The following is a 12,616-nucleotide window of genomic DNA, read 5'->3' as shown; positions in this document are numbered from 1 at the left end:
CACATTTGAATCCAGATCTCTCACATTCAAATCGTGAGTCAGTAACTTTGAAGCAAGGTCTCTAGCAAATGGAAATTGCACTCTATCTCTATTTGAGCTTAGAAAGCTTTCAATGAATGAATGTCAGAAATAAAGTAGATGAGTATGGGGGAAGAACTCTTGGCTAACAATCAGTTCATACCATTCTCATTGACCAAAATGTTAATAGAAGTTAACAGAGCTGAGGCTGACATAAAAGACTAATTAGACATGGGCTACATTATTTAAATTATAGTAGTGAACTAGCCCACCACGAAAGAAGGGACCAAATCACATTTATAATATTATGTCCAATTCAGGATACTCACACTGTCATGGGGCATCAGCACACTTGAACACATGATCCAAAGACGAACAGAGAGGGTGGTCAGGGGTCTGGTACTCATAAAACCTGGCATAGGATGGAAGAAGAAAGAGGATACTCGGCCTCAAAAAAGCTTAGCACAATTGCTGTCTTCATGGACATTCCCAAAATTTCTGTATTGTGTAACATAGAATTGGGGGTTTAAAAAAAAAAGGTGACATGGGAAAATTGTGCTTTAGCATTAATAAAAGGTTTGGAGTAGTAAGAAACTATCTGCTCCATAGAGGTGTGTGCTGGGTAATTGAAAGGGATAAAGAGGGTGTTTTATAAATTTTTTGTGGATGTTACAATGGGTAACCAGAGCAAGGACAGAAGGTGAGGCTGACTCATTTTCCCTGCCTACCCGAAGGAAGTCTAGGATGATAATCTTTTTTTTTCCTGAGCTGCATTAGTGCTCACTTTCTTTCACTGAACAATTCCTTTCCTCAATGTCTGGAGTCAAATTGTGTGGGTGATCCAGTTCTGACAGATATTAGCTATGTGATATTGGGCCATTTATCTCAGGTCTTGTGCCTCCTCTTCATCTCTAAAATGAAAATAATAGAACATATTCTGCAAAGTTGTTGTAAGGGTTACATGAAGTCATCCATATACAGTGCTTAGAAGAATGCCTGAAATTGTAAGTGCTCCATAAACATTAGCTCCCGTTATTTAAAAAATTATTCATTGTGTACTGAGTCACCTCACCGTTTTACGTGTTCCTCTTGTTTACTCCAGTTATCTGGTCATTCTTGTCATGAGGATGAGCATATAGACTATCCTAGGTACTTAACAGTCCAAAAGCAAAATTGGTTGCTTTCCTTTCAAGCAGGATAAATTTGTTTAGATGTCTCATTTATACTTTCTGAGGGATATTTTTAGAGTCTGATGGGATTATTACCTAGAGAAAGGGTTTGATAGATTTCTCCATCTTCCAAAATACTAAGATGTGCTCAGACACAATACCATTTTTAAAGGTGACTTCTAGTCTCTAGTCATCATTAGGAAGTAAGTAAAGACTTATTAAGGATTTAGAAAGTATAGGTTTTCTAAAAACCCACTAGGTACCATCCTTGGACTATATACCTGGGGATGAGTGGGGGAGAAAGAAGCAATATTGGTGAGGAAATAAAGATAAATGGCTTGACCCCCATGGTTCATGAAGGACTTATGATCTAGAGAAAGGTGGAGATGAAGTCCAACCTGACCCAGCCCTACTCCACTTCACCTTATCTGACACACTCCCTCTGGCTGCCTCTGCCCTAGTTTCAGTGACTGAGTTTCTCCAGAAAGCTAGGAGATGCTCCGTCTCTCCCTGTCTCTCCTGCTTTCACATTCTTCTCCCTTTTTCCTTTGTATGAAGGTTTTCTCTTACTCCTTGGCATTTGGTTTAAATAATTGCTCTTCAACTTGGCTTTTCTTGACTGACACATGTAAATAAGTTTCCCACTTCAACCTCAACCATTGTTTTTTATTGTTATTGACCCTACTGGTTACACTTATAGCACTTGCCAAAAAATTTATTTTTATTCTTTATGTTTTTCCATCTGCTTCTTTGTTTATACGACCTTTTCCCCTCAGAAAGGCAGCTATCACATCTACTTTGTGTGTGTTTTTGTGCCCGTGCGTGCGTGTGTGTGTATATGTGTATGTGCATTTGATCTCTTGCCCCAACACAGCATTTGATAAATATGTATTCAGTATAATTTCAACATCATGAGGTAATCACTGGGACTGAGGTATGTACCAGTGCTGGGAGGCCAGAGGATACAGGCATCTAACCCACCTTTAGCAGATTCCAGAGATTTCCAGAAGCAGGGCATTGCAGAGGTTGTTGGTGCCCCTCAGCACTCATCCTACACAAGCCAGCACCTTCCAACTGCGAAACTGCCACTTGCCTTCCCTGTATGGGGGAGCATTCTTGGCTTGCACATAGGGAAGACAAGAAAGACCCAGGAGTGAAGAGTGGGTGTTTGGGTCTCTGCATCTCCTTGCACCATAGCTGGGACACCCCTAGAGTATAATTCTGCAGTCACTCTATAAGTCTCACAGTGCTGAACTCATTGCCAAAAGCCATAACCCACTCACTGAAACTCTTTCCTCAGGCTTTCTACTCTCTTGCATCCCCATCTCTTATTAGTGCTTCCAGGGCTAACTCTTTTTCATCTTTGAATCCTCCTCTCAGGAATACCTCAACCTAAGAGACGACAAGTAGCCAGAATCTTGAAAGACACATAGAGTTCCCTGAACACAAGGTGAAAGAATACCCCAAAGAAAGCAATCTTTCAAATAGTGCTGGAAAAGAGAATTGAAGCCTTATTTCCTTCCTTTCAGGTGCCTTTTCTCTAATAGCAGTCAGACTTTGGTTTTGGTAGGGCCCTTCCAAAGTATTCCTAGAAAAGACAGTACAAGATTGGCTAATGCTCTTGATGCCATTTCAGAGCCAGGAGCTGAATTCAGTGCAGGTAGACAGAAGGTCCTAAACTCCTGAAATAACACATTGCAAACCAACATGCTGTGCTCATAAATTTTTAGCTAAATAACTTCTTTGTGTCTTTTCCTTTTTGAAACATAACTCAGGCCCCTGGAATGTGGTGCTTAACCCTCACAAGGAAACCTGTACAAATAGTTCCTTGAAAGCCAGTATGTAGCCTGTTCATAAATTTTATGATGTGTGAAGCACATGTTCAAGGAAGTATTTATTAGTAAGACCATAAGTTAAATTAGGAAGGGTGGTTCATACCTTAAATATGCCGTCATTTTCCATTCAGTTCATGTATTCAGACCCAAGCGTAAAACTTAAATTTGTTTTTAATGTATTCTCTTGACAAATGATTTACTCTAGTCAGATGTATTTTCTTTTGGCTCCCCTGATAGTTAGGTTTTGCAGTTGGTAGGAAATAGGAAAATGTTCTTAAATTACTCTTTCAAGGTTAAAGTTTTAATATTGTGTGCAGATATCACAGAATAATTTTCCCGCTAGAGTTAATGAAATAGAGTACTACTACTTCTCTCTGAAAATTGGCGTTTTATATTCAAGAGAGCATGATGATTTTGGAAACTGGCTAGTCACAGGACTATCTCTGAATGTTTGAGTGGTTCATATTCAGTAATAGATTCTGTGATAAGCTTTGTCCCTTGGTTTTGGATTTCTGCCAAGCTCCTGCAAGGGGATTCCAAAATGAGAGCTATGGTTAAAAAAAAATTAGAAGTTCTACAGAACTTAAAAACTATTGCAATTGTATTCTTGACATTAACATTCTGAAAACTGTAGGTTATTTATAATGTGGACTGTGCTATATATTTTATTGACAGGCTTGTTTCTTTACCAGACTCTCTGATATGTGAATATGCTTAATTTTACATATCTAAAGAGTAACATTTATTACAAGAATCTAAATCTTTCCATATTGCTAAAATTAAAAGTAGTGGAGTTTTGTGTGTATGCATTATTTTATAATGGAAAAAAATAACTCATATATAAATAAAAATTCTTGCAAAGGTGTTATAAAAAGTATACTCTCAAGAAAAGAAAAAAACATGCCATAAATATATATAGTATGTTCCTTAAACAGAACTTTCTAAAATATACAAATAAGTCATAACACAAACCCAAAAGTTTTAAAAACAATTAGATCTTGTGAAAAAACTTTTAAATCTCTGTTTATTATATCTTACTATCACACAGTCACTGAAACTCTCTGAAAGGTGATACTGGCCTTAAATAAAACCAAAAAGGAATGGATCAGTGAAATACATTGGCATGAATTAAAGAAGCTAAAGTTAGCTGATTTTTAAATGTGCAGAGCTTTGGCTCATTTCACAAAAAGTAAATAGTGATGTTGTTGCAGGGTTATGCAATGAGCCCTATTCCTAATGTTTTCTCTGCATTTAAAATTCTGACAGGGAGCCAAGGTTTATCGTTAAATGCCCATGCTCAAACAAGTTCAGACAAAGTGTTCCTCATTTAACTTGCCCTACTTTCTGTATTACCTAGTAGACTTCCTTTATAAAGGTAGGACAAGCTATGGACATTTAGACATAGGATTTAAAAATGCCTATGATGACAGCACTTCAATGTATCAAGTGTTTATGTACAATTTTTGAAATTACAGACCTGGGGACCTGTCACCTGGATTTGACCAGCTCTGCAAATCATTAGCTATGTGCCTTGGACATCTAGTTCCTTTGTTATAGCATGGAAATTCTGAAAGCATCCACCCCATGTATTTGTTGTGGAGCTAAAAACAAAGTTTGTAAAACTTGTAGCAGTGGGATTGCTCTTAGAAAATATTCAGCAAATATTAATATTTTTATTGTTATTATGGGTCTACTCTGTGCCAGGCATTATGTTAGACACCTTGCATAATCTCATTGCATCGTCACAAAAGACCTACAAGATAAATATAATTGTCCCTGATTTACAAATTAAAAAACTGAAACTCAGAGAAGAGCCCAAAAAACTTGCTAGTAAGAAGAAGAACAATGAATAAAACCCATATTAGGACATCCAAGTTCTGCCCATGTCACCAGTCATATGTGTCAATTTAAATTTAAATTAATTAAAATTTAATAAGGTAAAAAATTAGTTTTTCAATTCCATTAGCTGGATATCAAATCCCAACAGCCATTGTTTGCTAATAGCTATGGCACTGGATGGTGCAGATAATAGAATTCCATGAATTCAGAAAGTTCTAATGAACATCACTGTAATCTATACCAGTCTGTCTAGACTGACTTACAATAGCAAAAAAATGTGTTTTCTAAAAATTATAGTAAATTTTTGTTAATAAGTTACAAAACCTTGGTGATAAAGAGATGCATTTGTTATAGATACACATACAGACAGTAGCTAATTACATCCAACAGGCTTCATAAGAATGGAAAACATGTATTTGCACAGATTAGCACCATGCCAGAATACTTTAGAAAAATTCTCAGTGGTAGTTTAGGCAAATTTTTACCCAATGATAAAAACTAATGGTGATGGAAAATCTAAAGCCAGTATGAAAATGCCAAATGATTCTCTAACATTCATCCAGCTCTAGTACTATGTGGATCCCTAATTTTCTTCTGAGATTCACTAAGATAAAAATGTTCTCACATTTTCTTTTACATTTCTGAATATAGTCTGTATAGAAATTAACTTTAGAAGGAAGATGGTGACTGGTTATCTACTTCCATAACACTGATATTTTCCCCAGGAAATTTTTCTCCTAGCTGGAAACCAAATGACCTTCCTAGACAGGCAGTCAATATGTAATACACATGACATTTGTCATCTTCTTTTTGCAGATCTTTTTGATTGACATCAGGTATTACAATATAGGACTTAAAATGCAATGAGTAAATGGGAGTGGTAAAGCAAACAGCCACATAATTTAATATTAAAAACAAAGCCAAGTAGATTCCTCCTTTGAACAGAGTCTCTTTCATATAAAGCCAACTCTGTTTGACTTTAGAAGAAGAAATACTTGAGACATGAAGGAACAGACCTGAGTAACGTCATGCATGTAAAAGAATAGATGGCATTATAGAGAGAGTTTTAGATAAAGATCAGAAGACCTGATACCTCTTAAACCTTCATCAACTATGGTATATATCCTATTGTGTTTTTTATTTATATATATTTTTTTGGTACATTATAATGGTGGTATCTGTTCTTACATTCTCATATATACACACAGCATAACAATATAATCTGGTCAATTTAAATCCTCAGTGGCTCTCTTCTTTTCCTCATCCTTTCCCCTGAACTCCTTTCCTCTACCTCTACTGGTCATACTGTGTTTTAATTGTTAGCTTTCATGTCTGATTCTCCCATAGACTGTGAGCTCCTTAAAACCTACTGCCTATCCATAGTTGATTGTGACATGGTAAAATGTTGGATTTATTGAAAAGATAAGTGAACAAATAATTATTGGGTAGCTAATATGCTCAAGAAATGCCATCCTACTCTCAAAAAAAAAAAAAACAATTAAGATAATTATCCTGAAACCTCCATACCTCATGGTTTCTATTGCCTCATCCAACCTTCTCTGGTCTAATGCATCATGCCCCATGCTTTCCTTTGCCAAGGTGACTTGGTTACTATTTTGGTTAGTCCCACAGAGAGTAAAGAGTTAAAGTGAAAAATTAGGAAACAGTAACTAGACATCTCTTTGACTTGCTAAGGTAATATAGTAAGTCACTTGAGCCTTTAGAATCTCTTCAATACTAAAGAGAATTAATGCATCTGCCAGGTAAGCTTAGTTTGGAATTTAGATCTTGAAAATTCTAGTTCATTATGCAAGCTTTCATGATTAACAACCTAGAAACATTGGCAATATATGCATTAATCACTTAATTTGGACTTCCTGAATAAACTTACCTACTTATTCCTGCAAATGTTCTCATGCAGCTAACTGGTAGAAGAACAAGAAGAAGTGGCTCAATAGCTGCTCATATCTTTGCACTACTGAAGCTACTGATTTCTAAAAGAACTCCTACTTCTGAAGAGCCAGCCATGATGACACCAAAGAGAAAATGATTCATAATTCACAAGCACAAGTGGCACTGACCCATTTTTCATTCTTAAACCGAGGGCTCTAGGGTTGGTCTCCATAATGTAGTATATTCCTTAGTTAGAAAAGGGAGTGCTGCCCAGGATAATATTGATATCATATGTTCTCATTCTATCACTTGTTAGGAAGGTTTGCCTTTCTAAGGCAATTTCCTTCCCAAGAAAGGAAGAAATTAAATGGATTAACTAGCATTTGGTCCTTCCTGAATCAGTTGTTAGTATCTGAGTTGTTTCCCTTGGAAAAATTATATTTCCTCAGTGCTCCATTTCCTTTGGCAAAGCCTAGTTTGCAAATCAAATACTGTTTACATTTGTTTTTCATTATGTTTTCTCAGATCAACATTTTGATAAGTATTTAATCATCAGGAAGGAGAGGGTTAAGGAAAGGCATTTGACTTTTATATCCTGCATATCACCTCCAAAGCCATCTATGCCTCCCAGGAACACACCTTCATCTTTCCTTCACTATGACCAACTCTCACTGACTCCAAAGAACAACATGATCCCAGAGACAGTCTTATAGCTTTTAATCAGGTGAAATAAGAGAAAGAAAGGACTGTACCTACCCTCCTAACAGAATAAGCATACGCTGTTCTAGTCCACCATTCTGATTTTATCATCCATTTGGAGTTAAGAAGTAGAATTTAGCTGTTAACACTCACGGTGTCTCAGGGTCACTTCTAAGCAGTATCCTGGAAGGGAATTTCTAAGAACATAGTTAAACAACATTCCCTTAATAAATGGATTATGCTGAATACTGATTATGTGCCAGACACAGTTGTAGAAGAGGCATATCATAGAATGGCATGGCTCCCAGGAAGCAAGGCCTGGTGACAGGCATTTCTGGTATAACTAGCATTTAGTAATCTCCATGATCAATTGAAGATCAACTCTAGTGACCTAGTCCCTTCTCTAAGGTTCCTGTCTTATACGAAACCAATGTAATCCCATACGATTTTGTTTTCTTAATTCACAGAACGTCAATACTGGGGTTCAGAGCTCCAGCTACCTACTCTAAGTTTTGAAGATGTTTTAAAAAATGATGAACATGCATACAAGTGGCTCTCCAGCCTCAAGAAAGTAGGCATTGTGCGACTCACCGGAGCATCTAACAAGCGAGGAGAAGTAACAAAACTTGGGAAAAGGATTGGTTTCCTCTATCTCACATTTTATGGGTGAGTTACCAAATGTTTTGTATTCTGCCATCACAAAGACAGTTTGATATATTTTCCAAAGTGGGTACTCGTTTGGTTGAAAATACAGTAATGTCCATGATGTCTTAGGAAGTCACATGGAAAGAAGAGTCTAAAAGAAGGATTTCTCTGAGAATGACTAGAATTTTTAAAGAGCCCCAAAGCTCAAAGACCTCAGGTAACAAAGACATCAGGCTAGTTACAGGTCGTGTATTACTCAAGCTGCCGTAACAAAATACCACAGACTGGGTGATGTAAACAACAGGAATTAATTTTTCTCACAGCAACTGGAAGTCCAAGATCAAGGTAGTAACTGACTAGCTTAGTTTATGGTAGGGCTTCTTTTACTGGTTTTCAGCTGATTCTCTTGTTTATCTCCATGCAGTCTTTCCTCTGTGCATAGCACACTCCTACTGTTCCTTCCTCTTCTTATGTAGACAACAAGTCTTATTGGATTAGATACTACCCATAAAATCTTAATTTAACCTTAATTACCTTGTTCAAGGCCCTATCTCCAAATACATTGGATGTTTGGGTTCCACAGATGAATCTGGAGGACACAATTCAATTCAAAACAGGTAGGATGAAAGATTATGTTTCTCTAAGACTTTTAAAAAGCACTCAACTTCATAAATGTTAAAGTTGATTAAAGTTCTACCTCTCAAGAGTTGGCACAAAATAACGTTGGATCCTAGGGAATTGAAACCAGCCACCAGATGCTGTAAAAAGATAAAATTAACATCCAGAAAATTGAGCCTATGTGCTTTAGTATAACAGGAAATATAATTAATTTTAACCTTGGAATAGGAAGCTATTTTCATAAGAATTTCCTACAAAGTAACATTAATTATGACATATCTGAAAAGTGGGGGAGTGGGTATAACCGAATTTCTAATAGTTAGGGTGAGCACCTCATGCAAGATGGATACCATTGTTTTTGGACTCAGAGCATTGGAAGTAGGAGAGACCTTCAAAATCCAAAGGTCGCAAACTGGTAGCACACAAGCTGTACTCAGATATATTTGGTTTGGCACACATGATGTTAAAAGAAAATGGAATTAGTTGTCAACACTTAAAAACTGGAAGTCTTTAAATTTATATGGATCTTCCTTTTTCTTGAAAAATCAAATCTAGCAACAACTGAGCCCACCAGCCAGCATACAGTCTGCCAGACACAAGTAGAGGCTGTGTCTGGAAGAGTTTGCCAAACACCACCCCATCCCAGGACTTAAGAGCCTTGCTAGCATTTGAATTTGCTACCCACACCTAGAGTAAGACATTATTTTAGATTAAAAAAAGGCATCAGAAAAATTTAGTCAACTTCCTTTAATAAATAATGCAAGTTTATTAAAGGCAGAACACTCTATCTACCATGTTGAGACTTGAACAACCTTGTCTCCATCTCCTTCCTAAGAATTTGTTTATGCCATTAGTATATTTACATCATATAAAATTTTTTTGCATCCCCTCCATCTGCAAGAATTTGGGCTGCCATAAAAATTATATCACTAACAACAAAGGAAATAGGAGAAATATACTTGAAATCATTAAGAACTTCAAGTGTATTATTTCTCAAATTCTTACAAGATCTCTGAAATAGATATTACCCACCAATTCACTGATAAGGAATCTGGAACCCAAAGAATTCATTTGTAACCCAAGTAATAATAAAGGAATGAAGAAGTGTGAATTTGGGCTTTCCTCTTCATGTTTCCAATGTTAATATATAAAGAATGTACATGAGAAAGGTGTATTTGGTCACTATGATTAAACAAAACACTTCAAAATAAATTTATTTCATTTAGTTTTTATTTGCTAATTACACTTTTGGATATATTCCAACACATTGCACAATTTCATAACCATGAGCAAATTCAGGGGCTCTTTTCTGAAGTTCCCTAACTCCACCCGTCCATCCGCCCATCTCACTAGAGCTCAGAATCTTAGTCCTGATTTATGATTTGTCTTTTGTTTTGTTTTGTTTCTACAGGTCCTATAAAAGGACTGAATAACTTGGCCACTATCTAATATTGTGAAATTTATTGGAATAAATACTAAAGGTCTGTTGTCAAAACAAATCAGACCTCCTACTATTATTCCATTCCCTATACCCAGGGCTTTCCCATCTAACCAACAATGTTGATCTGCCCCATCTCACCTTCCACAGATGATCAGATTTCTTCCCAGAATCTCTCAAACAATACACAAGCAAAGAAATGCCTTTCTTGCCATATGACCCCTAATTCCACCAAGGATTACCAAAATGTCTTTTCTCCTCTTTTTCTCTTTTGCAATTTTTAATTCTCTACCTCAAGAACTTGGAAAGAGTTTTGTTGTTACTGCTGTTGTTTTGTTTGCTTTTTTTTTTTTTTTTGCTGCTGTTGTTAAGAGAATGAAGTATGTGAATATTTTCTCCAAAGTCATCCCTTTTTTCTTGTCCTCTTCACAGTAATGTGGCAAAGTGATACTGAGATTTGGGTAATATGAGATTTAAAAGAATATCAAGGAATATCCCTTAGCATGCTAATGTCCCTTAATATTCTGAATTAGCTAAAAGAGGGGGTCTCAACCAGAACTGAATATTGGAATAACCAGTTTTTAAAATTCACACATCTGGGTCCTATCTCCAAAGATTTTTTTAAAAACAGGGCTGATATTTGATCTAAGTAAATCTGATTTGATTTAAAAACCCAGCAGATGAGCCACGAGCAATGGCATGTGCCTTTAATCTCAGATACTCAGGAGGCTGAGGCACAAGGATCACAAGTTCAAGACCAGCCTGAGCAACTTAGTGAGACCCTGTCTCAAAACAAAAAGTAAAAAAGGGGTCTAGGAATGTAACTCAGAGGTATAGTGCCCTGGATTCAATATCCGGTGATGAAAACAAAAACAAAAACAAAAACAACTCATCAAGTGGTTCTGCAAAGTTGAAAACCTCCAATTGAAAGGAAGGGTTACTTCAAGACAGTCAGGTCTCAATTGCAATAGAAGTTGGGTGTTTTACATTCCCTGAACTCTCAACTCCGTGCACTAAATAGCATGGATCAAGTTCTTCTTTCTATGTTGGTTGGTTATGTCTGGGCATGGCTTATCTTTATAACAGAACTGACACCTGCTTTAAACAAGGTCACTATCTTTCAGATATTGTTTCCCTATTGTAAATTGTCATACTCTTGTTTGAAAAGCAACTGGCTGATGAGTGAGTGAATGAAATAAATAAATGAAGACAATAAATAATGCAGAAGAGGGACTATCAAATATAGAAGAGGATAAGAGAAAGGAAAGTAAGAGCAATTTCAATGTAAACTTTGCTTTTCATGGAAATTTGTCAAGGAACTTTGTGAGGGTTCTTGCTTAGATGCCAAAAACAATAGTAGCTTGTTGTAGGTGTCAATTTCACATGCCTCCCTAGGGAAATGAATACCCATCTTGCACTTTTCCACTCAAATGGCTACTAGTTGGGGTTGGGGTTGTGACTCAGTGGTAGAGTGCTCCCCTAGCACATGTGAGTGAGGCCCGAGGTTCTACCCTCAGCATCACATAAAAATAAATAAATAAAATAAAGATATTGTGTCCAACTAAAAAATAAATATTTTTAAAAAATCAGCTACTAGTTTGGAGAATTTTAAAATGATGGGTCCAAAATGAGAAATGAGAATAGCTATTTTTAGTTCTTGGCTGTCATCTCAATTGTTAAATGTTTGATTGGAAGAAAAAACAAATGTGATTCCTGAATTTCACGTAGTCTTCACGTAAAGGAGGCAAGAAATAAGTGTTTCATGAATAAATGCATTTCTAGATATTTTTAAAGAACTATAAAAAAGCAGATGAATACAATAATTATTAGAGCATATCATAATCATAAACTTATGTTCAACTCGATCAAAATGGTAATAGATTAAGGAAAAAAAGCACACGTCATTTTCCACATCTGCGTTTTCTCAGATGCTTGTCATTATTTTGTCATCACATCATCTAGGCAATATTTTTTTCTTCATGCAACCATGTGAAAGCCTTGATGATGAAAGCTTTCCCAGAATAGAAGTAAAGAGCTAGTAAAGAAAATTCCACTCTCAAATTTGTTAAATATTGATCAGGAGAGTAGTATGTAAAAAAAAAAAAAAAAAGTCTACCTTTTTAGAAGAATTTAAACCTTTGGTTTGCAGTAATGTAGTTTTTACAAAGTGGAGTAAAAATTCTCATCCCATTTCTTCCTCTTCCCACTTAAAAAAATGATAACAGTAACTTTCGGAAGCCCTTTTGGGAAAGGTGATATTGGTGAAAAAAAAAATCTGAATTTTGTAACATGATTTAACCCAATAAGTAGTCACCATAAACTATCTTCTATCTGTATACTGATATCTTCAATAACTACATCAAGAATATTTTCAAGTATGCATCCTACAAATTAAACGTTCCCCCCACACTAAAAAAAAAAAAAAAAACTACAATTGCTCTCATAAAGAATTTTTTAAAAAT

The 12,616-nt window shown here is 36.0% G+C and overlaps 1 protein-coding gene and 1 long non-coding RNA gene across 4 annotated transcripts in view; one reads left to right on the top strand and one right to left on the bottom strand.

Moving 5' to 3' along the window:
* Positions 1-12,616, top strand: part of Bbox1 (gamma-butyrobetaine hydroxylase 1) — a 65,763-nt gene that overhangs the window by 23,103 nt on the left and 30,044 nt on the right. For all 3 annotated transcript variants that reach the window (XM_013359860.4, XM_013359859.4, XM_040284586.2), the window contains exon 5: positions 7,921-8,119. In XM_013359860.4, the coding sequence (XP_013215314.1) occupies positions 7,921-8,119 (199 nt within the window). The remainder of the gene's footprint in view (positions 1-7,920; positions 8,120-12,616) is intronic.
* The window catches only part of LOC144377069 (uncharacterized), a 91,260-nt gene continuing 78,994 nt past the window's right edge, over positions 351-12,616 (bottom strand). The window contains exon 3 of the long non-coding RNA XR_013437679.1: positions 351-430. This is a non-coding gene — a long non-coding RNA (uncharacterized LOC144377069). The remainder of the gene's footprint in view (positions 431-12,616) is intronic.

The sequence above is a fragment of the Ictidomys tridecemlineatus genome, chromosome 4 (assembly GCF_052094955.1).
Source record: "Ictidomys tridecemlineatus isolate mIctTri1 chromosome 4, mIctTri1.hap1, whole genome shotgun sequence".
NCBI classification, from domain to species: Eukaryota; Metazoa; Chordata; class Mammalia; order Rodentia; family Sciuridae; genus Ictidomys; species Ictidomys tridecemlineatus.
Note: the sequence above shows the minus strand (reverse complement) of the source record. Positions and strands in the feature narration are given on the sequence as shown.